At 39.0% G+C, this 23622-nt stretch overlaps 1 protein-coding gene across 2 annotated transcripts in view; it reads left to right on the top strand.

Moving 5' to 3' along the window:
* Positions 1-2679: 2679 nt before the first annotated feature.
* The window catches only part of fn1a (fibronectin 1a), a 28399-nt gene continuing 7456 nt past the window's right edge, over positions 2680-23622 (top strand). The window contains exons 1-32 of one of the 2 annotated variants that reach the window (XM_058787004.1): positions 2680-3298; positions 3511-3636; positions 3811-3948; positions 4049-4180; positions 4653-4790; positions 5068-5226; positions 6031-6228; positions 6332-6514; positions 7236-7412; positions 9135-9290; positions 9380-9508; positions 9716-9859; positions 11920-12041; positions 12176-12344; positions 12541-12726; positions 12865-12993; positions 13511-13600; positions 13694-13894; positions 14911-15189; positions 15776-16039; positions 16138-16232; positions 16428-16596; positions 16727-16813; positions 17734-17925; positions 18411-18683; positions 21189-21380; positions 21485-21574; positions 21658-21924; positions 22018-22134; positions 22927-23091; positions 23232-23387; positions 23501-23614. In XM_058787004.1, coding sequence (XP_058642987.1) covers positions 3169-3298; positions 3511-3636; positions 3811-3948; positions 4049-4180; positions 4653-4790; positions 5068-5226; positions 6031-6228; positions 6332-6514; positions 7236-7412; positions 9135-9290; positions 9380-9508; positions 9716-9859; positions 11920-12041; positions 12176-12344; positions 12541-12726; positions 12865-12993; positions 13511-13600; positions 13694-13894; positions 14911-15189; positions 15776-16039; positions 16138-16232; positions 16428-16596; positions 16727-16813; positions 17734-17925; positions 18411-18683; positions 21189-21380; positions 21485-21574; positions 21658-21924; positions 22018-22134; positions 22927-23091; positions 23232-23387; positions 23501-23614 — 5167 coding nt within the window. In that variant the 5' untranslated portion in view covers positions 2680-3168. The remainder of the gene's footprint in view (positions 3299-3510; positions 3637-3810; positions 3949-4048; positions 4181-4652; positions 4791-5067; positions 5227-6030; positions 6229-6331; positions 6515-7235; positions 7413-9134; positions 9291-9379; positions 9509-9715; positions 9860-11919; positions 12042-12175; positions 12345-12540; positions 12727-12864; positions 12994-13510; positions 13601-13693; positions 13895-14910; positions 15190-15775; positions 16040-16137; positions 16233-16427; positions 16597-16726; positions 16814-17733; positions 17926-18410; positions 18684-21188; positions 21381-21484; positions 21575-21657; positions 21925-22017; positions 22135-22926; positions 23092-23231; positions 23388-23500; positions 23615-23622) is intronic. The other variant, XM_058787005.1, reaches the window with a different exon arrangement.

Below are 23622 nucleotides of genomic sequence, written 5' to 3' on the forward strand. Positions count from 1 at the left end.
AGGCCTCTAGTCATTTGCTTAACTGAATAAAACTGCTTTTTCGAGTGAGCGCCAGCCATCCTGAGGGAAACTTCGGAGGGAACCAGCTACTAAAAACAGAAAAAAAATAAATAAATAAAAACATTTTTACAGTATTCTACAGTGCGATTCCAGCAATTGTTTGGTTGAATCCAATATACACTTCTATTCAAAAGGTAAAATTTTTTAATGAAAGGAATTAATACTTTTATTCAGCAAGGTTGCATTAAATTGATCAAATTGACAGTAAAGACATTTTATATTGTTGCAAAAGAGAGATTTTTTTTTTTAAATAAATGGTTTTCTTTTGAACTATTCATTAAAGAATCCTGAAAAACGTATCACAGTTTCAACAAAAATATTAAGTGGCACAACTTTTATTTTTTATTTTTTCATTTTTTTTTCAGGATCATGTGACACCGAAGACTGGAGAAAACTGGCTGCTGAAAATTCAGCATTGCATCACAGGAATAAACTACATTTAAAATATATTTCAAAACTCTTCAACAAAATAATACTATTCAACATATCCTAGCTTTTTAAAGAAAATATTCAGATGTAACCCCCTTTGTAATCGTTAACATTTTCATAAGTAACCGTAATTTAATTCCACATTTATTCTCAGTAACTGTAATGGATTACAGTTACATTTATTTAATTAAATTACGTAATGGCATTACATGTTACTCCCCAACACTGCTCACATTTTTAAACTAATTATCAAATTCTAATTATAGATTTGTTAAATAATTTTTTCCAATAAAATTGCTTTTATCAGTAAAACATTTGTTTTGTTTTATAAACTGTGTCTTGGAAACAGAGGCATTATCTCTCTATGCATCATCTCCATTTAAACAATTCCCAGCTAGTTTTATTTGAAAACTTAATAACTTTCCTGAACACATTTGTCAACTGTCTGTCAACTGTCAACATTTTCATAGACTATAGTTGTTTCTGGAATACTGTTGTGCAGCTACAGTATGCACAAAAACACTGGCTTTGAGTCATCCACTGAGTCATCGCACATGCAGCCAGATGTGCTCACGTATCCAGACCTTCGTTAGAGGAGTCAGATCTCCTGGGTTCTCAGTGCGTTCACCTCCATGACGCAGCAGCTTTAGGTTCAATCACTGAAGCCTCTCTACTTTCCACAAAAATCCCCCAACAAGAACATATTTGCCACCCACTACTGGCAGTGATTTCGGATCCGGAGAAACCAAAGCACAGGAAGACAAACCTCAACATGTGCTCAGAAATAGCCAAATTTTTCCCAAATTTTGTGGAAATCAAAACTGATTCATACAGACCATGTGCCTCATTGATGACAAGATGGGCTGCATTGAGAAACCACAAGAACAACACGTTGAGAGAGTCATCCAAATTCAAAGCAGAAAACTGGATTAACTGAGATGTTTAAAGAGCAAAATGTCGTTAAAACTTTGTGGACACAAGTATTTATAAGCCCATTAAAAGAGAAAGAGATATTTTGCATATCAGCTCATAAGCATAGATTACACTCATCTTGGGGGAGGGTGAAGAACGACAGCGGAGGGAGAATTGGGGAGACATGCAGAGTAAAGCATGAGTCAAACCAAACATCTGGCCTGGAAATCACTGAATCATCTGTTAAGCGACAATCTGTCTCTTCTCATTATTTGAAAAATTGAACTACATGGTGGTATGATTATTGCAAACACAGAAAGCTCAGAAAGCAGTTTTTTAAAAGTCTGATGATGTTTAAAAGGGAGTTCTGTCAGCACAGCGGCCTCCATTCATAGAGAGAGAAGGTTACAGTTTTAAAATGAGAGGGTGCTGACATTTCCATGAATGACCTGCAAGATAGACTTAAAGATAAGGTGTACAGACAGATCCATCAAGCTGTAAGGAACAGAAAAGTAAAAAAAAAAAACCATTGTTTCACAGCATGGGTAAACAACACATGCCAGTGTGCTATGAACTAAATTTAAGCAACAGTTTTGACTTGGAAAATATGTATTAAATCACAGCAATGTTACTGCTTACTGACACCATTACTATCACATTTGGAACATATTTAGCAATACAATCTGTTTTTTTTTTTTTTGCAATTGCCAATGTGTTTAGCCATTAACATGATTAAATCAGCCCAAATATCAGCCTATACATTTTTTTTTTTTAATGTAGCAAAAATAAAACAACGAGCCAATTGTTTTTTTTTTTTGTTGTTGTTGTTGTTGTTTTTTGTATATTACTGATGACATATTGAATTTTCAGTCCAGCTGGGAAGACATTTATAAGGTCAAAGTGGCTGCCCTAGGCCTCTATATATGCATTTGCAGGTATTTTACAAGTGGTCCATGAGATTTAGGAATATCCCTGGGTCTTGAAACTTTAGAAAATGTCAGATGGTTGCCTTGAGATTAACATATTCAAATTTCAGCTAGCTGGAAAGACTACTTAACAAAGTTAAAGTCAAGAAAGTCTTTTATTTTCCACTTACATTTGTCCTCTTTCAATCTTAATTTCTTTCTAAGGGTGACAGTAAAGTGAGAAGGACTTTATTTTACCACCAGGGAAGTGTTATTAAAGTTAAGAGTTTGTCTAATTGGTTTCAGATGGATGCAGCGCCCTGAACCATCTGTGAATGGGACATGGGACATTCATGCACTCCAACTGTAGCATGATCTCCATTAGGACAGACTCACAGGCTTCCTTAAACAGACAGATTTGGGTCATTACTTAACACTGGCGTATTGGGTTAGAGACGCAACAATATGTATAAAACAAAAGCTGATTGCGCTGATCGTGGTTGTTTGCGAACATTCGCTTTGAATTAATTATTATCCTAAACTTTGCACGCAAAAAGCGAGCTTCGGATTGGGTGTCTGTCTGTGTGGCTCTCGTACGCGTGTGCAGGGGTAGTTCCTCCTCCAGGGCGGAAAGCGGAGGTCAAATAAAAGCGCTCCGCACATCTGAGCTCTCCGCAGAGGTGCGTGCGAAAGCAGGAGGGGCAGGTCGCACAGGGAGAGAAACTGGGAACTTGGAGACTTGAAGAGGCTGTGGTGAATCTGAATCCCTCAGCCAGTGAACTACCGCGTCTCCCCGAGCCTCCATCGCTAGGAAAGGAAGGTTTAACTGTCGGTATACTTGTGTTTCATCTCACCTGTGAAAATGACCGGTGGTCCTTTGGGCACGGCGTTGGCGGTGGCTTTGCTCGCCTGCACTGTGCAGTGTATGCCGAAAGGAACGGGGAAACATAGGAGACAAGCTCAGGAACACTCGGTGTCATCCGTATCCCAAGGTATGCGGTCCTAGATGTGTTTGTTTTTGTTTTGATTCATTGGAATTAGCAATTTAGTAGCTTACTGTTGCTTTTACGCACGCAAAAGGCTAATTAAACGCTGGAAAATGTGCATTAGGGATACTCTTTTTCTTCTTTGTGTAAACGTGGTTTGTTGTTGAGAATGTTGAAATATTGCAGAGCTCAGAATAGTTATATTGCGTCCTCTGCAGATGGCTGTAATGAGAATGGTCAGCTTTATGGAGTTGGAGAGCAGTGGGAGCGCAGTTATCTGGGCAGCACACTGCTCTGCACTTGTCATGGAGTTTCTGGTATAAAGTGTAAATCAAAGCCTGATGGTGAGTCCTCTTACATTGGATTTGTGCCTTAAAGGCACAGAACTGGATGAATGTTTCCTTACTTGGTTAAATTTAATAACCATTTATATGCATGTAAATGTATTTTGCATTTGACAAGTTTGAAGTGTTAACTCTGAATATAGTATGAGGAACAAAGTCCATGTCTGTTCGCAGCTGAGGAAACCTGCTATGATAAAGTAAACGCTCGTTCCTATCGGGTTGGAGAGACTTATGAGAGGCCCAAGGACGGGATGATCTGGGACTGCACTTGCATTGGCTCTGGCCGAGGGAAAATCAGCTGCACCATTGGGAGTGGGTAGACTGGAACTTTCCTTCACTGTACTTAATGGCACTTTGGAAATTCCGCTTTTTGGAGTTGTGCTGCTGTTTACCTACTTGGTCTCTGTTGTAGACCGCTGTCATGAGGGAGGGCACTCCTACAAGATTGGAGACACATGGAAGAGACCCCATGACACTGGAGAATACATGCTGGAGTGCGTCTGTTTGGGAAATGGAAAAGGAGAGTGGACCTGCAAACCTGTTGGTGAGTTAGAGCATTGAAAAACCCATCAAGATGTGAATTTTGTGGCTTTTTGTCTGTGTGTTTGCTATATGATAGTATGCTTTTAAATGAACTTTCACTTCTGTTAAAACTGACCAAAACTATTGATGACTCATCATGCACTACAGATTTTTGTCCAATCAAATGCTTTCTAGAAAAAGAATGTTCCTCCCCTTAATACCACCTGAAGCTTGTAAGTAGCAAGTCATGGCTCGTGGCTGTGATCAATGCAACCTATCAGCTATTTTGTTTTTAAAAGGGTCGATCCCTCCAATACGTCCCACCCAAATTGCCTGTTTCAGTATGAAATCTGTTGACACAGGCGAGAAACCGCAATCATAAAGTGATTTAATCGCCTCCTTAATTATAGTGGTTTTAGACACGATGGAAAGGAACTGAGATGCGTAATAGTATTAACATCATCATATTATTAAAACCATTTTTTTCTTGATAGCGGAGCGCTGTTATGACAATGCTGCTGGCACATCCTACATGGTTGGTGAGACCTGGGAGAAACCCTACCAAGGCTGGATGATCGTGGACTGCACCTGTTTAGGAGAAGGAAGTGGACGTATAACATGCACATCCAGAAGTAAGTACTCCACCCTTTTTAGAACTGTGCAACAGTCCAAACCACACAAAACTCCCTTTCCCAATCTCCCATCTGTCCAACTGGATTTCACTTTAATTATCCACTCAAAAAGTGCAGTTAAACCCTCTGGCTTCAGCGCAAGGACTTTATAAACTGGGTAGAAGAGGGAAAAATTTCACCTTATTGAGTTTTTAAAAAATTGTTTATTTAGAAGAGTTAACCGCAACATGATTCTGATGAGAAACATCTGCTTTGTACGTATGTGTGTGCATCACAGATCGCTGTAACGACCAGGACACACGCACTTCTTACCGGATCGGAGACACGTGGAGCAAGACAGATTCTCGCGGACATGTGCTACAGTGTTTGTGTACTGGAAATGGACGTGGAGAGTGGAAATGCGAGAGACATGCATCACTGCACACCACTAGCCTGGGTAAAAACTCACATTTTTGTTCATTTAAATAAAGCTGAATACTATATAAAAGGAAAGGATGTGACGTGTAGACATGTGGAATTTGTGCTCCGCATGTAACCCATCCAAGTGCACACACACAGCAGTGAGCACACACACCGTGAACACACACCCGGAGCAGAGGGCAGCCATTTTTTCCCTTGCTCAAGGTTCTCAACTCAGTCATGGTATTGAGGGTGGAAGAGAGCGCTGGTCATTCACACCCACAACCCACAATCCCTGATACTGAAACTCGAACCCACGAGTTTGTCATTATTTGCTTACTCTCATGTATTTCCAAACCCATGCTGTTATTTTTGAAGAATCTCCACACAGCAAATTTTGGTGTGACAGTTCATAGTGACCACATTTGTCAAACTCATCAAACCCCCCCCACTAAAATCAAGTTTGTTATAACTGTGAACTGTGTCCTATTTACCAAGTGTTTTGAAATCATACAGTTGCTTTGTGCAAAAGGCAGAAATCATTATTCACTGATGACCTTCCCCTTCTCAGCAGCTCTCAAATCGAATATGAGTGGCTCATTTTGGACGTCAGTGTCTTGTGACTGAATATCATGATGTCCAGTCTATTTAATTTGAGAGCTGTATATCTTTATCTTTAGTGTGTTTTAGCATTTTAGTTAAGATTATGTTAATATAAATAAATGTAAATTATTTTAAGATTATTTGGGACGCCCCTGGATGTTTGTAGAGGCCCCCTAGTGGGCCCCGGCTGCCTGGTTGAAACAAAATATGTATCCTCATGTGTTATTTTGTGCACTAGGTACTGGATCTCGTGTGGTGACCAATGTCCAGCCTGCGGTGTTCCAGCCACAGGCGGTGCCTGAACACCCCGCGGAGGGATCCTGTCTGACAGACGCAGGTGTTTCCTACGCCCTGGGCATGCGCTGGATCAAGACCCAGGGCAGCAAACAGATGTTGTGTACATGCTTGGGCAACGGTGTCAGCTGTGAAGAGTCAGGTTAGTGTCATTGTCGATCAAACGATCAGTGTTTATTTAGATTGAATGCTGTGCTTGTATCTCATGTTTTATTGTCATATGTGATGTGTGTGTGTGTATGCAGAGAGCCAGTCCCAGGTGTATGGTGGGAGCTCAGGTGGCCAGCCGTGTGTGTTCCCTTTTATGTTCATGGGGAAAACGTTCTACTCCTGCACGTCTGAGGGACGCAGTGATGGGCAGCTCTGGTGCAGCACCTCATCCGACTTTGAAAAAGACTACAAGTACTCCTTCTGTACCAGCAAGAATGGTAAGTTTATATACATTATTAACTTTTTTAATGTTTCTGAAGTCTCTTATGCTCACCAAATCTGCATTTAGTTGATCAAAAATACAGTAAAAAAACAGTAAAAAAAAATTCCTTTAATGGCAAAACAGAATTTTCAGTCTTCAGTGTCTCATGATCCTTCAGAAATCTTTCTAATATGCTTATTTGCTCCTCAAGACACATTTCTTATTATTGTCAATGTTGAAAACCGTTGTGCTGTTTAATTTTTTTTAAATATTTTTCAGCATTCTTTTTTTGAATAGAAAGTTTAAAAGAACAGCATTTGTAATATATATTTTCATTATAAATGCTTTTACTGTCACTTTTCTGTCACTTTAATGCATCCTGAATAAAAATATTAATTATTAAAAGTATTAATTTAATATAAAAAAAAAAACTCTTACATGGTAGTGTAATTCTAAAATATCTGAATCAAACTAAATAAAAAAATAAAAAAAAATTTAAAATATAAATCCATGCATAGCTTAAAAATCTTCAGATATCTATCATATCTACATTTTCAAGGCTGGTTATTGAAATTTTGTTGGTTCAGTGCTCTTTCAGGGCTCAAAACATCACACTTATACTTTTGGGCAAGGAACTTAACCCCAAACCCTTGTTCCTCTCATAAATTTATTGGAAGTTAAAACTTTTCCTTGAAACTGCTACTGTTTTTCACCGGTAAATATCTTAATTTTTTTAGTTATGGCCACAACCAGAGGGGGAAACTCCAATGGTGCACTCTGTCACTTCCCGTTCCTTTACAATGGCCGTAACTACACTGACTGCACCGCTGACGGCAGGAGAGATGGCATGAAATGGTGCGGCACAACTTATAACTATGACCGAGAGCAACAGTTTGGCTTCTGTCCCATGGCAGGTAAGTGCCAGTTTTACACTAGCAATAAATGTTGGAGCCAGAGAAAAGAGAGACTAGCAGGTTACGACTTGACAGGAGCTTGGAACATAGGAAAATGGAGAATTACAATGTTATGAACGCACTTTAGCCCTCTAACTATCCTGGATCTTAATAACGTGCCTTGAGCACATCATTTTCTCTTAAACATCACATTTCAGGTCCCATTCTTTTCCTTACTTCGGGCATATTAGCAAAAAGACTGAATGGATAAAATAAGTGTCATTACATGCGTCTCACAGCTTTTTCAATTATGTTGTGGTCTGTATGGGAGGAGATCTGATAACAGTTAAGCTGAGGATGTTAACTACGTGAAACAAAAGATCGCTCCGCACCTATTCAGCTGTATTTACATAAACACCTCCTTCTGACTCCGCTTTGATGGGTGTCTCTGTCACCAGGGTGCCAGTTAGAGCCAGGCGAACCCTGGGGAGTTTATTGAGATTGGTGGGATTCAGTGATCTGATAATGATTGAAACCAGAGCTGCTTTTTGTGTTGCCCTGTCGTGTTTGTTTTATAGGTGGTAGAGATTCTTGTCTCAACACAGGAACCATTATCATACATCAACACTCTTGGTTTTCAGTACAAGTGATATCTTGATTTGTAGGTTTTACTTACTGTACTGAATGTGCAAAACGTGGGTAGTTTTGAAGCTTCAGCTATTGTTTAAGCACACATTTCTGTGATAGCCGTGGCCCCTCAGCTGTGCGGGGCTGCAGACGGGGGGAGCTTGACTTTGGACCAGAGTCTGGTTGGCAGTGGAGCATATACATCTGGCTGGTATCCAGGCAGCTGTGTAACCTCCTCCACTCTTAACCCTGGAGAGATTTCCTCACTCTCGTCCTCTTTTATTAACCAGATGCACCAATCAGAGATATCCCAGTTAAAACAATACAGCCGATTGTGAGGAACTGCCTTGAGCTTTGTGGATCCGTGGACATTAAGATTGAGTTTTAGCTGTTTGACCCTAATTGACCCCCAAATTGCTTAACTGATTAATTATACTGATCTCTTTAGGCCATTAAAAACAATTCAGTTAACTGGACTGGGTTTTTCTTCCTCAAACTAAATTTTCACTCTGATGCTGTAGAGCTACTTTTGGCTGAATTAAGTTTCATAAATTGATGAACTTTCACTATTATTAAACTAAAACACTGAGTTGAATAATGACCCTTTTTCCTTCTGTAGAGCTGCTTTTTAGTTAAATTGGTTTCGCTTTATACCTAATGAACTTAGTTATAACTTAATGCAACCTGAATTTAACTGAATCAACACTGAGCTGAATAATGGCACTATTGGCTTTTTCAGAGCTGATACATGGCTTAAATTGTATTCGAATCATAATTGAAGAACATTTAATAATGTTATTTTCTTGTTTATTACTGTGAATCTGCTTTAAAACATTGTGTTGTATAAAGCACTATATAAATAAATGTGGCTTGACTTAATTACTTAATTTAAAAGCTATAGTTGCTAATCCCCCAAGTTCCCATTGATCCATTATGGCTCCTGCTGTACTTCATGCTTATTCTTGTTCTATGAAGGATTCTGTATGCTTGTCTCATTGGCTGAACAGCCTTGAAGTTTGGTTAGTTTTTTTTTTTGCAGGACAGTTGAGGAGAATTTAAAGATCTGCAGGATTGTGCAAAATTTTACTAAAATGCTTGTTGATCGGTTTCCATCAGCCCATGAGGAGGTGTGTACCACTGGTGAAGGTGTGATGTATCGTGTGGGTGATCAATGGGACAGACGCCATGATGTTCTGGGTCACATGATGCGCTGTACATGTGTGGGCAATGGCCGTGGAGAATGGAGCTGCATCGCCTACTCGCAACTCAAAGGTGTGACTTGTCATTTCTCTCTCCCATTTGTAATGAATGTGATGAAGTTATGCATCATTGTGCAAATGTACATGTCTTTTCATCATCAGACCAGTGCATTGTGGATAATTTGACCTATGAAGTAAATCAGACTTTTACTAAACGGCACGACGAAGGCTACATGATGAACTGCACCTGTTTCGGTCAAGGCCGTGGACGCTGGAAGTGTGACGCTATCGGTGAGCCGGCCGCTTATAGGATTTCATCAATTAGAATAGAAATTAGACATTTGTCTTCATTTGCTTAAATGAACATTTCTTGAAACAATTAGAGTGTCTTTTCCTCCAAATTGGATCCTTAGGATTGGTGGTTTTTAGCCTTGTTCCCTATAAATGACCGAACTAATGATTGGATAATGACCATGTTACTCCGATTTCAATTTCCAGATCAGTGCCAGGAGCCAGAGACTAGAGTGTTCTATCAGATTGGAGAGTCCTGGGACAAACTCATTCAGGGAATCCACTACAGATGTTACTGCTATGGAAATGGCATCGGAGAGCTGAGCTGTGAGCCTCAGCAGACTTTCTCTGGTGAGTAAACAGCATCTTTTATGGGGCACATGTTCTCTCTCTCTCTCTCTCACACACACACACACACACACACACACACAGTATGTGGGTCACACTGTATATAAGTAGTCTTGTGGGCATGGGTGGGGAGAGGTTTGGAAGTCAAAGGCTTCCAGATGTTTACTGAGAGCAAGAGTGCTGTTTGCCGTTTCTCACAGGTGTTTTGTTGGAGTGGCGATTAGAGTTCGCTCTTCTTTGTGATCTTTTCTTTTACAACTTTCAACAAATGCTCGTCCTCTGGCAGCGTTTGAAATCAAGGATGTTGGTTTTAAGATGCCCTCATCCACACCTTGATTTGGGTGGGCCTGTGCCTTGTGTTTGCCGTCTGTTCTTTTGAAGCTCTGTGGATGGAGAAAAGCACACACCCAATCAACACAGCTGTCTCAATCACCCCCTACAGCCCTTTTGGCACTGTTTGTTTGTCTTTGAGTTTCTTTCGTCCTGTGCTAGGAATAAGTTTGAAATTCAACCAAACCTGTTACTTTTTCTGCTTGCACAGCATCTGTAAAGTCATTTAGCGATTATGTAGTTTCCATTGTTAATGGTTGCCTCAAGTCTCCAAACTTTTGTAGAGGAGAACCGACAAGTAGGGCTGGACAGTATGATGGTTGAAATGTGAGATTCTACTATTTAAGAAAAAATCCAGGATTAAGTAGAAAGCTATAGTCTTCCAATGTAGACTGCATTGTTGATTATAATAGGAGTGATTTAATTTTGAAATGCTGTGCCATGCTAAACCTGGTGTTCATATATTAAATACATTTATTAGTGACTAGAATGTTGGAAAATTGTGATGTTTACAAGCTTCATTTTTGAAAATACAGTAAAAATAGTAATATTTTACAATATTACAATTTAAGTATCTGGTTTATATTTTAATGTATTTTAAAATAATTTTAGAATCATTTCTTATTAGTGTCAATGTTAAAAACAGTTTAACATAATAAACATAACAATATTTTTTTCAGGATTATTTGATGAATAAAATTGTAAAAGAACAGCATTTATTTGAAATAGAACTTTTTTTGGTAACATTATAAATATATAATGTTCTACATTAATCTCTTTTAATCAGTGAAAAATCTTTCTGACTACAATATTTTTAACATTAGTTATGTAATATGATGTAAACTTAGATTTTATACTGTTACTGTGATATAAAAGTACAATATTTTGGTTGCATCGCCCAACCCTAATGACAACTATGGTGTGTGTTTTTTTTTTTTTTTTTAATCCAATCCTTTTTAGCCCAAACAAAATTTGTGAATTACTTGTATTCATACAGAACTACAAAGCTCCACCACAAAATCTGACAAGGTCTGCATTAATAAAGTTTTCCCTTTTTGTAAGAGCTTGTTGGGGTCCGAAGTGATCCCTTTGCTCAGAGAGCAATATCCCTCAGTAATGGCGGCCAGCTGTGAGAAGGCTGGGAACCGAGGGGGTGAAGCTGGTGCAGGCTAGCGGAACGTAATGCAGACTAAGTGAACTTTAAGTGCTGTACAGACTACCCTCATGGCAGTAATTGGGAAAAATGAGGACCAGATTGAAATCAGAAGCAATTTGCCTTATGAGGCTGCAAGACACTTGAAGAAAAATGAGTTTTATATACTGTTTTGGGAAATTTGCTCGGGGTTTTAGAACTGTTGGTATTGTTAAAGCAGTTTGTCTGCTGGATTTAAAGGTTTAAAAGCCAGAGACGGTGGTGGTCCTCTCATCCTCATGTCTCAGTGCTGAATCTGTGGTAAAAATCTCACAGGCTAGTGCTACGTTTCCCATTTCAGCGTTTCCCAAAAGGACCAGAACGCACTAAAGCTACAAACATTTTTTTTCTCTTTCCTAGAACACCTCTGACAACCATAATGTATTTTTAGGCCAGAAAACATCTGTTTATTCTCAGAATGCCAGTTGTGGAAACACTGTTCAAATACTCTATTTGTTGTTTTACAGTATTAGCATGATATAGGTGCTCTTGGCTGTAAATATGATTCAAATACTGAATATCTTTTATATATCTTTATCAGGTGGTCATCGTCCTGTCCAGGTGATTATATCAGAGTCTGGCAACCAGCCCAACTCCCACCCCATCCAATGGAACGCGCCAGCTTCTGCACACATCACACAGTACATACTCAAATGGAGACCGGTGAGTCTCTTTTGTGACGCTGTATGCCCTTTGCTTGTTAAATGAAATTGAGTTCTGATTGCATTAGAGAGGTTATTTATCTCATAAAAAATTATGGGAGTCTGTTCAGCTGCAACCTACTCGTTTTTAAACAGAAAAACACCCAAACCCTATGGATGGAGGTCACTATTCCAGGCCATCTGAACTCTTACACTATTGCTGGACTAAAGCCAGGAGTCACTTACGAGGGTCAACTCATTAGCATCCTGAGTTTTGGACGTAGAGAAACCACTCGCTTTGATTTCTCCACCGTGCATGGCTCATGTAAGTCATCCAACGATGTAAATGGCCAAGGGTCTCATTTACTAAACGTGCATGCGCATGTATTTGTGTATAAAACCACACGGTTTCCAAGCATAATTAATTCCTGAATGACTCTGTAATTTGAATGGGATTTATTGAATCCAAATGTTTGGAAGTCATGTTTGTTAATGTGTTCCCCTTTCCGTTTCTTCCCTAGTGACACCCTCTGAGGGAGAGACCACTCCGCCTCCTCCGATGGTGGACACCTCTGAGTCTGTGACTGAGATCACTTCCAGCAGTTTCGTCATCTCTTGGGTGTCTGCGTCCGACACGGTGTCTGGATTCAGGGTGGAATATGAGCTGAGTGAGGAGGGAGGGCAGACCGGACAGCCCATGGTCTTGGGTCAGTATGTGCATCACAAGTTTGGCATTTTTATTTTAATCAGCCGAGATTAGCAAACCTACAAATCAACTGCGGACAAAAGAGAAGTTGAATGCGCCTATATTTGCAATACCTGCTAACTTGAGTATCCGATTCCAGACCTTCCTCATACGGCTACATCTGTGAACATCAGTGAACTTCTCCCAGGACGGAAGTACACTGTAAATGTGTATGAAGTGACAGGAGAAGGAGAACCTAACCTGATCCTTACTACTTCCCAGACCACAGGTAAACCTTTCCTCTCTGTCTTTTTTTTTTTTTTTTTCCTTTTTCTTGGTCCCAAGACTGTTTTGACCTCTTTCTAATCCTATAAAACCCTCATGGATGAGACATATATGACTTGACATATTTCTGGGTGCACTAAATATTCAGTAGGAAATAGTGTAGTAAGAGACTTAATTTTTTTTAGAAAGATTTGAGTGGATTATGAAAAGTGTGCTATGATATTATTGGTTAATCTTAAAATGCATGACCCCAAAAACACCCCTATTCAATTTAGAAGTTTTCTTCAGGTAAGATGAAGCCTTGTATGTATTAATGTTCATCTTAACCAAATAGATAATATGATGATAGATAAAATTTTAAGCTCATTTGCTTACTTACAGTTTAATATAATATATAAAAAGATTAAATAAAGTAAATAAAATGTAAGTGCTATCGAAAGTCAATTTCTTGTTGACAAATACTCTCACTTGAAGTATTTCACTATATGAAGATGTGATCTTCTGGGCTTGTGCTTCCGCAGCTCCTGATGCTCCTTCTGATCATGAAGTGGAGGATGTGGGGGAGACGTCCATCATCATCAGCTGGTCTAAACCTGAGGCTCCCATCACGGGTAAACACAGGCTTTTAGTCTGTAATAAAACAAACCATTATGTGACCTACTGTATACACAAGTTGTACACAAATGTATGTCTTGTTTATTTAGGTTACCGTGTGATTTACACACCATCTGAAGAGGGTAGCTCTGGTAGCACTGAGCTGAACCTGCCTAACACAGCCACCTCAGTGACCCTGGGTGACCTTCGCCCTGGTCTGCTCTATAACATCAGCATCTACTCAGTGGAAGAGAATCTGGAGAGTGAACCTATTTTTGTTCAGGTCACAACTGCTGGGGAACCACTGACCGGTATGTGGGTGAATCTCAAAAAAGGGAAATTCAAAATGCATAATTAACTGTTATGAGGTGACAATGCAGCAAAAAAAAAAAAAGAAAAAAAAACCTAAAACAGGCTTCCGTTTTATTAAATATAACTTTATATTTATTTTGGTTTTTGGGGTGAATTACGATCTAGATCTGTTCTTGACAGGTTTTTATGAGATTCACCCTAATTTTTAGAAAAGAGATGGATTACTTGACCTCAGATGTGTGTCGGGATACATCTGAAGATAATAACTTCTGTTTAACAAATGGTCTGATCTCTGTAGTGCGGTGGAAACATAACATGATGTCATCAAGCCATAAATGTCTTTTATTGTTTTCTTTTGAGTAGATTTAGGTATTTTGTCTGGCAGCCCAAAGATAAGATCACATTTGAGTCGAGTCAGCTAGTCGGCGTCCAAACGCCTGTGAATCCCTTATAGGGTAATATGTCAAAAGTGTGTAGATCTTGATTTTTATGGGGACTGGCTGTGGGAACGTCTGACTGTTTCATCCTGAACTGGCAAATCAGCAAACATTGCAACTTTGCAAAACTGTCTGGGTCTCAATGAGGAGACGTTTGTCTGGTGTTTACCCACATTGACTTTTATAGCATGCTCTGATTCTTCTGATTACGTATCTTGATGATGCAAATGCTACAAAAATGGTTCCACAAACATTTTAGCTTGACATGCAATCAGGTTTTGATGGTGAAACATTATGGCTGGTTTTAAAACAAATAGTCCTGAAAGCCTATTATTCTTTCCCTGTCAGGCCGGCTGGTCTGTCGGTAGGGTGTCTGAATTCCTTTGCTCAGATGAGCAAGTTTTACAGAATGGTAAACACATGGATTGCCATGTTTGAATGAGAAGCTACAATAAACTTAAGCCCTTCAAAGGAAGGTCAGAATCAGATTTTGTGACTCAAGAGGGAAAAAAAAGGATAGCATGAAACTTTATCCATGGTAGTCTGAAAGAAGAAAAAATATTGTTTTCTACCCTCAGAGGAAGTTCCGTCTCCAACCGATCTGCAGTTCTTTGAAGTGTCTGACTCTAAGATCACAATCACTTGGACCGGACCATCCACAGAGGTGTCAGGGTACCGTGTGTCTGTGGGTGAGGTGGGTCCAGATGGGTTGGTTGAGAGAGAAATCCCCTTCCCAGTGACACAGAACGCCTACACCGAGATCACACACCTCCAGCCTGGAACCCTCTATCGCTTCTTCATCTTTGCTCTCAAATCAGGGGAAGAGAGTGAGCCGCTGATTGGAGAGCAAGCTACAAGTAAGAAAACAACAAAGGATCATTTCAATACAGCAAAAAATAGGTTTCTAAATCAATACAGTCTTCTTGTCCAGTAAAACTGGCAAAACATCCTTTCACAATATTTTCTTGTCAGCATTTTTGTCTTGGTTTGCAGTAAAAGTATGTAAATATTCTTTTACACATTTTACGAGATGACTTTTTGTAATATTATATATAAATATTACATTTTATATACAAGACAGAAAGGCTGACAATTAAATATTGTGAATGAAGTGATACAGAAAATGTTTTACTTATTTACTTCAGAAACAACATTACATAAGATATATAAAAAAAAAAAAAAGACTAAAATGGATTTTATTCAAGAATTATTCAGTTCATAATATAATATTTATAAAACATTTTTATTTTTAATTAAATTAATGTATGTAAAGGATGTTTAGATATTTATACTGAATAACAAGACAAAAATACAGAGTATTAAACGGGAAGAATAGTTTCTAAATCTGCTCGAGAAACAACATTGCATAATATATTTACAAAAATGACTAAAATGAATTTAATTCAAGAATTATTCACTATAATATAATCTTTCTCTTCACAGAGCCCGACCCACCCGCCGATATTCTTTTCACTAACGTGACTGAAGACAGTGCTGTAATCATCTGGTCAGCTCCTAGGGCTCAAATCACAGGTTACAGACTTTTCCTGACTGTCGAGGGCTCAAACCCCAAACAGCTGCGTATTCCTGCCCGTATGTCGCAGTACACACTCATCAACTTGCAGCCTGACACTGAATACACTGCCACTCTGCATGCAGAAAGAGGAAATGTGCTTAGTGAGGGGTCCCTCGCCTCCTTCACCACACGTGAGTTGTTGTTTTTTTGTTGTTGTGGTTTTTTCAAGTTCCAAATACATTTGCTTAAAGAGTGCTAAAGCAATAGTCCTGTATATTCTGGCTTTCAGTTCAGCCGATGGGAAATGCTCCTTACTTCAGCACTGATGTCACAGACACCTCCATCATTGTCTCCTGGACCCCTGTGCCTAAAATTGGATACAAGGTACTATTGAAACATGCCAGAGCCGTTTTGGCACAGCTATAGGCAATCACTCTTGGTTTAATGGCCGTTGTAAGACACATGTGAAAGTACTCTTGAGAAACTGACTTTTGACATTCTTCTCTTCTCTCACATTCACACACATTTCAGCCACAATTACTCAATGCACAGTGTTTACTCTCTAATTCTGCTCTGCAGTTGACCGTGAGGCCCAGCCAAGGTGGAGAAGCTCCAAAGGACATGATCTCAGAGTCTGGTAGTGTCCTTGTCTCAGGTCTAACTCCTGGAGTTGAGTACACCTACAGCGTCCAGCCGGTCATCAACGGTCATGAGCATGGCAACCCCATCACTCGACGCGTGGTCACTCGTAAGTGTGAAGAAACTGCATTTTTCTGTCCTTATTTTATTGAGCTTATTGAAGGTGTGGGAGTGTGAGAGAGATGTTTCTCACACTGTTGGTGGAGTTGTACAGATGTCTTATGACTATCTGTCTACAGCTCTTTCTCCACCCACGGATCTGAACCTGGAGTCCAATCCGAACACTGGAGAGCTGACGGTTCAATGGAACGATGCTAAAATCCCAGGTTAGTTTGTTGTTACACTTCTGTTCAAATATACACTTCTGTTTGTTTAAATTAAGATTTTTATTTAGCAAGGACACATTAAATTGATCAAAAGTGACACTAAGGACATATTACTGTGACCTAAATATTATATTTTAAATGAATGCTGATCTTTGTTCATCAAAGAATCCTAAAAAAGTGTAACAGTTTCCACAAAAATATCAAGCAGATCAAAATTTGATAATAGTAAGAAATGTTTCTTGAGCAGCAAATCAGCATATTAGGATGATTTCTGAATGATCATGTGACACTGAAGACTGGAGTAATGAAGCTGAAAATTCAACTTTGCAATCACAGGAATAAATTGCATTTTAAAATATATTAAAATAGAAAGCAATTATTTTAAATTGCAATAATATTTCACAATAATACTGTTTTCACTGTATTTTTGATAAAAAAAATACAGTAAAATGAGTAAGAGAACAGTAAGGGACTTTTTAAAACATCAAATAAATTTTACAGATCCCAAACTTGTTGTCTCTTCTATATAATAATTCTAATTTTTTTTATATATATATATACATACACACACACACACACACACACACACACACACACACACGTTTACTCATACTGCTAAATATTTCATCAGCAAGAAATTGATTTGTTAGAGAATCATTCTCTTATGTTGATCTTTATCAATAAAATCAATCAAACTAGTTTATAATGTTCCAAATGCATAAATCCCAATGTTCCAGCAATTGCATACTAACAACTCAAAGGTTCCATGAAAAGTCATGGAAATTCATTTAGTCTAAAATAAAATGCAGGAACACTGTGTAATGAAAGTATGTTCTGTCCTTTCTCAAATGAGCTCATGTGTTCACTATGCAAATGTACTGCTTGGTCTTCCCTTGGTAACACATGTTCTGTTCCCGCAGACATCACGGGTTACAGGGTCACCTGCACTCCCACCAAAGGGCAACAAGGGAACTCTGTAGAGGAGTTTGTGAAGGCAGGACAGAACTCGTGCACGTTAGAGAATCTGAGTCCAGGAATAGAGTACAATGTCAGTGTGTTTACTGTGAAGGATGACATGGAGAGTGTTCCTGTCTCCACCACTGTGACTCCGGGTAGGTATTAGAGATTGTTTGAGTCACAAATCACCACTCACCTCAATTTTATATCAGTAACTATGCATAAACTGGGAAAGCATGTGTATTGTAATCAGTGCAGTACTTGCTTTTAATGTCTACTGAGACATGAAATGCAGAGAACCGAGAAATTACTGAATACACATTGCTTTCTCAGTAATTTTCAATAAAGCATATGTTTCTGTTGTCAGCATTAATCCTTATCAGACTATTTTGGCAAACGGAACATAAGAGCTCAATTTCATCTCACATTTTTGGCCAGTTTTATGAATAAATGGCATTAAAAGTCATATGAATTTGTGATTTGTACTATTCTCAAATCACAAATGCCTAACACTCATCTCCATGGTTCAGTATTCACAATATGAAACATGAAGGCTCTGTTTTCTGGTCAGATGACTTACCCCATCTTTCTGTGTTGTGTCTATGTCTGTGTCGGGTCTCTGGTACCTTCTCTCCTCCAGATGTGCCCAAAATAACTGACCTTAGCTTCATCAACGTCACTGACTCTACTATTGGCCTCAGCTGGAGTCCTCTTAACTCCACCGCTGTTACCGGCTACCGCATCACTGTGTTGGCTGCTGGGGACAGTGTCCCAATCTTTGTTGAATTTGTGGAGCCCACAACAGGCTTTTATACTGTGCATGGACTGGAGCCCGGTATTGATTATGACATAACCGTCACCACAGTCACAGAGAATGGAGAGAGCGAACCCATCATCATCACCCAGCAAACAGGTAAGTGTGTGTGTCTGTCTGTCTGTGTCTAACTATACTTGTAGGGACAAAATTTCTGATCAGTGTTGAGGACTTTGTTGAGGAATTTTTTTTAATAATGGTTTTAATCTTTTTTTTAAATTTAATGTGTTCCTGTGATGGCAAAGCTGAATTTTCATGAGTCATTACTTCAGCCTTCAGTGTCCCTTTTAAGTAAATTTCTTTAAAAACATTGAATGGCAGGGTATATGAAAAATATGGGGAAAATAAATAGAGTTGGGTGTTAATGGGAAGTAAAAATAATAAGTAAAAAAAATATGAAGTGCTCCTTTAAGTGGTGGTCAGCACTTAAATAATAAAGTACTATTGTTTTGTTACATTTTTACATATTGAACACATGGACTAGAAATTAAGAGAAAACTGAAAAATGTAACGACCTGTTGACCCAGATGAATGTGCAGTAAATCTGTGCCTTCATACTTGTTGAACATTCCTGCTCTTTATTGCTACAGTATTTCTTTGTTTAAGTACATATGGCAGCCATATCCCGGTCTGAGGAAAGACTAGCAGCTGTCTCTTGTTTCAGCACTTTATCCTTCTTTTTCATACTCTTCCCCTACTCCTTCTGTGTCTCTTTCTTCCTCACTCTCTTTTTACTGAAGAAAACTGATGTGTAGACCTACATGGCATCAGACTGTGTGAATTCTGCTTTTACATAAACAGATTCTCAGTCAGACCTTTAAAGGTGGTGCTCATTTTAGGGCTGCAACTAACGATTATTTTAATAATCGATTAATCTGTCGATTATTTTTTTGATTAATCGATGAATCGGATTTAAAAAACAAAACAAAAAAAGCATTCATTTCCAACCCTTTATTCAAAAACAGAACTAAAATCTTTAGAAAGTGCACAAACATGTTGCTCCTTGAACATCCCTGAGCTGTTATAATAATAATAAAATAAAATAAAAATGGACTAACACAAAAAACATACACATGTATGCTTTACATCTGGGAGTGCAAAAAATTAAATAATTTAACAACACTGCGTCGTTAGCGTTGGTATTGTATCAGACACTTGCACTTAACATTATATGAAAATCAAGCTCAAATGGAGTTAATAATGTTTTTGACCAGAGAATGACGGAGATAGAGTGTTTTGTCTGTCGTTAGAACGGCTGTAACTGTTATGCAGTGCATAAGTGCATTAAGTGCATTATGCTTTCATCAACTTTTACAGGTTATATACCTTTGATTGTAGCTATATGGGCGCTTAGTTTTTTCTTGTTTAATACACTTGGCCAAAATCTCAAATTAAGCGCTTATGCACATAATGCACAGGATATTTAAAACGTATATAGACAGCAAATAACTAATTCTTCTCCACTCTTCAAACACACAAAAACATTATCCTTTACTGACATAGTGTTTGAGTAAAGAAAACGCTGTACTATTCAAACACCAATTATTTATTCACCCTTGCATTGCGAAAAAGCAGAGATCTCATCTTCTCCAGGCTGTGCGCGCGTCAATCTGAACGGAGGCGGGGTGAAGTTACGAGGTCTCGCTGAGAGCTCGATGATCCAATGGCGTTCTGAAGTTTTACTGACAAGTTATTTTAATGCTTATCATTGGTTTACTATTTTTAAAACTCTCTGATTTAAAATAATAAAACGAATTATAAGCGACTCAAGTTTGGATAATTTTTCACAGCACCTGACTGGGCTAGGGTATGGCAACTGCCACACTCTGCCATACGCAAACGCCGCCCTGCTCCCACACCTTGGATGACTTGGGTCGCACGGATTTCTCTGCCTCCGCCATGTATCTTTCCTCTACCTCCGCTCGTTTTTTTTTTTTACTTTTGTTTTTATTTATGAGGCGCCAAACTCTGCTAGCATCCGTCTTGAGAGAGACCGAGTGTGTTCACTCGCTCCGCGCTCAACTAAAGTTTTTTTTTTTTGTTTGTTTTTAATAATCAAACGTCTCCGCGTCGCGCGACACAACGAATCGATTATGAAATTCGTTGCCAACGCTTTTAGTAATAGATTTTTATCGATTTAATCGATTCGTTGTTGCAGCCCTAGCTCATTTTCTCACTCTTTGCTCTACCAGTGGCTTTTAAACAAGCCATAAAACTAGAGGTTCATCTCTGAATAAAGTGTTTTAGTACTTCAAGTTTAAGTGGAAGTACTAAAATTACTAAACTGAAATAAAAATAAAGCTAAATTAAAAATGACATAAAAACTAAAAGTCAAATGAAACCTGGAAATATAATTAAATTCAATAATATTATATGATTTCCTAATATAATTTATGGTAATAGTATGTATATTAATAATACTAAACTCTAACACGGTTTAAGAGCCCTCCAAACTGTGACACTGATAAAACACTGTCACAGTGTCATATTTTACACAGAAATATTTTCCCTATGTGTATGTTGCTTCCATCAAAAAATGTCATGAAACACAGGAGCTTTTGAATTTAAATGAAAAATCATGGCCTTCCTTCCTGTCTCTTTTAGCTGTCCCTGCTCCATCTGGCCTGTCATTTGGAGAAGTGACCGCAGACACTATGCTGGTGACCTGGAAAGCCCCTCAGGTGCCCAAATCCTCTGATATCGAGCGCTACATCATCCACTATCATCCAGTCGACGACGACGATGACACCATTGAGCACACTGTAGATGGAAACACAAACTATGTCGTTCTTCGCCGTACGTGACTTATGAAAGCATTGACCCTTATTTGTTTGCGCAGTTCTGTCTTTAGTGTCCATAGTGAATACTCATTAGTAAAGAGACTCCCTGTGTGATTTTAGATCTTGTGCCCAACACTGAGTACCTGGTGAGCGTGATTTGTGTCTATGAAGAGAGAGAGAGCTCACCTGCCATTGGCACTCAGAGAACAGGTGAGTTTGCTGTGAGTTTAAAACTGTATAATAATAGTTCGGTTTCATTGGTTGGCTAAGTCGTGCATCCTTTTACTTCACAGTCCTCGATGCACCTGTCAGCCTGCAGTTCTCTGATGTTGGCACCAACTCCTTCACCGTACGCTGGCAGGCCCCTCAGGCCGTTATCTCAGGATACCGTATCCGCTACCAAATGACCAGTGGGGGACGTGCTAAAGAGGAGAGGCTGCCCCCATCGAGGAGCCATTTCACCCTCACAGGCCTGATCCCGGAGACCGAATACAGCATCAGCGTCTACGCTGTCAGCGGATCCCGCGAGAGTCTGCCTCTAACTGGAACTCAGTCGACCAGTATGCTGCCACTTTCTGACTTTTGACTTCACATTGCAGCTCACTTTAGATCTTATTAGTAAGAATTGTCTATCATCACTGTTTCTCTGTTAGTCTCTGATGCCCCCACTGACCTGGAAGTCATCTCCTCAACGCCAACCAGCATCACCGTGCGCTGGGACGCCCCCTCTGTCACTGTGAGGTACTACAGGATCACGCACGGAGAGTCGGGTGGGTGGTTTGGATCATATTGAAATAGTGTGTTTAAGCTTACGTCACTTAAGGCCAGTTCACACCAACACCAGTATTCGGCATGAAAATTCAGTCTGATTTTACATGCGTTTATGTCTGTTCAAAATAATGCATAAAAATGGTAGATGGACGGAAAGAAAATGCAGATTGACTCTTACAATAGAATAGAAAAGATTTTTAGAAAAGCATAAATTCCCTGGTTACTCCGAGACACAAAGTGCTACGCAAGTTTACGTTTCTGACATCCGCTTGTCACAAAGAAAGGAAGTCAAACAGTATTTAAATGTTTTCTAACAGCAGTTCAGATTTTTGTGTTCACTACAATGTTCACTACAATGTTTATTAAAATAAATAAATAAAAATTTAACCCTCCCTCAAAATCGGTCTCCATAAAAACCCTGTACGATCCTATTTGCTCAAATATCTTATACACCATGCATTTGCTCTTACCTTACATCTATTCAAAATAATCTTTAATGTAATTGTGTCAAATACATTTTACAATTAATACATTTTACATTTTAAATTAATATCATGTATAATTTCTGGTCAAGTGACCAAAAGTGCCAATCTTGTTGGTGGGCCAGCTTTATTTGAAGTGCAATGGAAAAGGGATTAGAACCTCTCTGTAAAAAAGGTTCTTTAAAAAGATTTTTTAAATTTAAATGTTTATTGCACCTTTTTTTTTTTTTCAGAATATTTTACTATACTATAATATTTTACTATAGTTTGTTTGACGTTTACAAAATTGTTCTGATTTTTTGCATCCAGGAGGTTTTGACACTCCTCAGGAATTTACTGTCCCCGGCTCCCAGTCTACTGCCACTATTGAAGGCCTCCGTCCAGGCACTGATTACACTATCACTGTTTACGCTGTGACCGGCAGAGGGGACAGTCCTGCGTCCAGCACCCCCATCCATGTTATACACAGAACAGGTAAACCGATGCATCTGAGAATGTCTGTCAGATCTTTGTTCACTAATTTGACAGACTTAAGGATTTAGGTAAAATTACAGGATGACACTCAGTTGAGTGCAAAAAGGTATAAATAATGGGCTTCGTTTCTTTAAACATAGATATTGAGTCTCCCTCTGAGATGGAGGTGACTGATGTGAAGGACAACACTATTACTGTACGCTGGAGCCCAGCAGTGGGTCCCATCTCAGGATATCGTGTCACAGGAACTCCACTAAATGGACAGGGACCTACTTTCTCTGAAGTGGTTGCTCCAGGTAATGCTTATCTTTCTCAATAAAAATATTGTGTTGTGCCTACTCTTGAAATGAAGGAGGTAATGCTGTCAGAGTGAGAGTTAAATAGGTGTGTTTTTCACATGTAACTGCAGACCAGACTGAAATGACGTTCTCTGGCCTGATGCCGACAGCAGAGTACACCGTCAGTGTGTACGCTTTGGGACAGGACGGAGAGAGCCCCCCTCTGGTCGAAACTGTAGTCACAAGTAGGTGT

Source organism: Onychostoma macrolepis, chromosome 09 (genome assembly GCF_012432095.1).
Source record: "Onychostoma macrolepis isolate SWU-2019 chromosome 09, ASM1243209v1, whole genome shotgun sequence".
Classification (NCBI taxonomy): domain Eukaryota; kingdom Metazoa; phylum Chordata; class Actinopteri; order Cypriniformes; family Cyprinidae; genus Onychostoma; species Onychostoma macrolepis.